The 2,666-nt window shown below is 50.5% G+C and overlaps 1 protein-coding gene across 1 annotated transcript in view; it reads left to right on the forward strand.

The window, feature by feature from the left end:
• The first annotated feature begins 1,094 nt into the window (after window positions 1-1,094).
• Window positions 1,095-2,666, forward strand: part of LOC119319307 (polyadenylate-binding protein-interacting protein 4-like) — a 9,470-nt gene continuing 7,898 nt past the window's right edge. The window contains exons 1-3 of the mRNA XM_037593793.1: window positions 1,095-1,247; window positions 2,279-2,425; window positions 2,500-2,652. Coding sequence (XP_037449690.1) covers window positions 2,281-2,425; window positions 2,500-2,652 — 298 coding nt within the window. The 5' untranslated portion in view covers window positions 1,095-1,247; window positions 2,279-2,280. The remainder of the gene's footprint in view (window positions 1,248-2,278; window positions 2,426-2,499; window positions 2,653-2,666) is intronic.

Below are 2,666 nucleotides of genomic sequence, written 5' to 3' on the forward strand. Positions count from 1 at the left end.
GGATAGCTGAACTAATGGTGTTTAAAGCAGAATTCTTCTTATTAGAGACCCAAAATCTAGCACTGATTCAGAGTCAGCCCCGATGGGGAACTTGAAGTAATCACAAAGAAATGACCACACATTCCAAGCTATTGTGCAATCAAACAAAAGATTCGAGTTTGTTGATGGGAATCGTTACATGGAAAACTAAAATATTTCCTGCGAATTCACCCAAGATCTATTCTATTAGATGCTAGCAATGAGTGGAAATGAGTCTACGTACCCTTGTAGACCGAGAGCGAAAACATTTTAATGAACGTGGTTGGTGTAGTCGTACTTTCTTCGCAATCTAATTCAATCCAGCACCACACGAACAACACCTCCGAGATATGCACACATACGACTCGGTGACCTTTCCTTTTTGATCCAGCAAGCGAGAGGGAGAGGTAGATGGGATCTAGGCCATCTACCTCATTGCGGAGATGTAGATGGGAACAGCCCCGATGGGGATCCATGCCGAATTGATGCTATTGCAGCACATTGCACGTGGATCAGATCATCCGATTGCATGAGATACATAATTTCTGGTTTTAACATTTGCTCCACATACACGCACCACATTACAATGACGCCAGATTAATGAAAAGTAGTAGTTATAAAGCAAATACAACAAGCGCATTACAATAATAAGCATATATACGTCGCTCATCACACATAACTAATGGCATCACGAGTTGTTTAGGAGTGAAATGAGTGTCGGGATTTCGGTCCAGATTCGTTGGAATTGAGAAATGAACTGCAAGGCCCAATTTGTGACAGCCAAACAATTCGGGGTCGGAATTAATAAGAAATGAAACCCGCGAATTCCGACCCACAGGAGCCAGACGAGCTGTAGCAGACATCGAGCGGCACGTCGCGCAGGGCAGGCTAACGGTAACGGTAACGGCGCGTTAGCGGCCCGTCGACCGTCGCTGACTGTTCGCCGAAGATTCCAGCGGCGGTAGGCCCCGGGGTAGGCCAGCTCGGCTCACTCCCTCCCGGGTCGGCTCGGCTCACGCCGCGCCAGCCAAAACCCCCGCGGCTCCGCACCCGCGGAGACCATCGATCCATTCGGTCTCTCTCTGCCTGCTCGCCCCACGCCTCCTCTCGCCGCCGCCGCCGCCCGCAGCTAGGGTTCCGGCCGCCCGCCTCCCCGCCCCGCGGCAGATCGGGACCCCTCGCTCCCCCGGCGCCGAGGTCCCCGGAGCCCCAGCGCCCCGCCGCGGCAGGTATGCTCCCCCCTCCCTCCCCCGCGAGGGCTCGCCGCCTTCCTCCCCCCCCCTCTCTGCTGTGCCCGCGCGCTCGTGTGGCCGGATCGGGACGGACGCGCGGCGCTTGCTTGCTGGCTGGCGCTCGCGCTTGCTCGGTCCGGCTCGCAGGTCCGCCGCGGGCCTAGATCTGCGGGATCCGGGGCGCGATCCGCCGGGATCCACGGAGGGGGCCGTTGCTCCGGCCGGATTTCGTCTGCCCCCGGCTTCCGCCAGCTGGTTTCGCTGCGTAGCCTCTGCCTACGGGATGCTCTGTGCTCTTCCCCACGTAGCTAGCCTTGTGCTTGCCGTGCAGCTCTGCCTACTGCCCCGTTCGTCTACTTGGTCTGCAAGGATCACAGAAATCGTTACAAGGAACAATCTGGGGTTCTCCTATATGCTTTAGGTTATATATAAGAATGGCCGGTTCCCTACCTGATTTGCTTGTTTGCTCGTCGTGTCTGAGTGTTCATCGTTGCCACATATTTTTGTGGAACAGCAGTAGAAGCCAATACTATTTCATCTAGGATTGGAGACGAGTATTTACGATTACTGTTTGCAGCCGTGTTGCGCATTGTTCTGTCACATGGTGCCACCATTGTATTGTTTAGCTTTATGTGAAGATCTCCTTGTAAGGTCGGTCTTGCCTTGCCAAATGGGTCGACCACAGTTTCCCTTTTCGTTAGTGCCCTCTCTATCTGCTTTTATTATCTCAATTTGGTTGTTGAAATGTGAACCTCTGTCTTGGATGCTTTTGATAGCAGAAGCTTGTATAGTAAGCATAATGATCTCCAGACGTAATTGCAATGCTAGGTAATCATTTTGGTAGCTTATATGCATGTTAAGGTATGATGGCCTGCAACTAGTCAATCTACAATAAGTAAATAATAAAACTATTTGTGTTTGGGATCTATGCATCTGTGTGTTTTATATTTGCCTCTGCTTTTAGTTCCAAGTTTCTTATCATGCTTATATGTAGCAGTAATGCTGAGCTTCTTATGTTGTGCATACAGGCATGATGAGTCGCCAACAGCAGCATGTACCTCTTAGGACTTCCGCCAACGGAGCCCCCCACCGGAAGCTTGATAGGGAGGGTAGTGGAAGGCATGATAGTAAATCACACCTGATGAGATCTTCATCTGGTGGTTTTACCAGTGCAGGTGAATATCTCATCTCTTTTTATGCGGTATTACTGTGAAAGAACTACTGCTGATAAGGTTCTTTCTGAGTTTAGAAAATGGAGGCAAACTTGGGCATGCAAACCCTTCACGGGATCGACTAGTCTATGTTATGACACAAATTATCGGGCATCATGTGGATGTGCATGTCAAAAATGGATCTGTTATCTCTGGAATCTTCCATGCAACAAACACCGATAAAGACTTTGGTACCACTTCTTTC

Source organism: Triticum dicoccoides, chromosome 6A (genome assembly GCF_002162155.2).
Source record: "Triticum dicoccoides isolate Atlit2015 ecotype Zavitan chromosome 6A, WEW_v2.0, whole genome shotgun sequence".
Lineage (NCBI taxonomy): Eukaryota > Viridiplantae > Streptophyta > Magnoliopsida > Poales > Poaceae > Triticum > Triticum dicoccoides.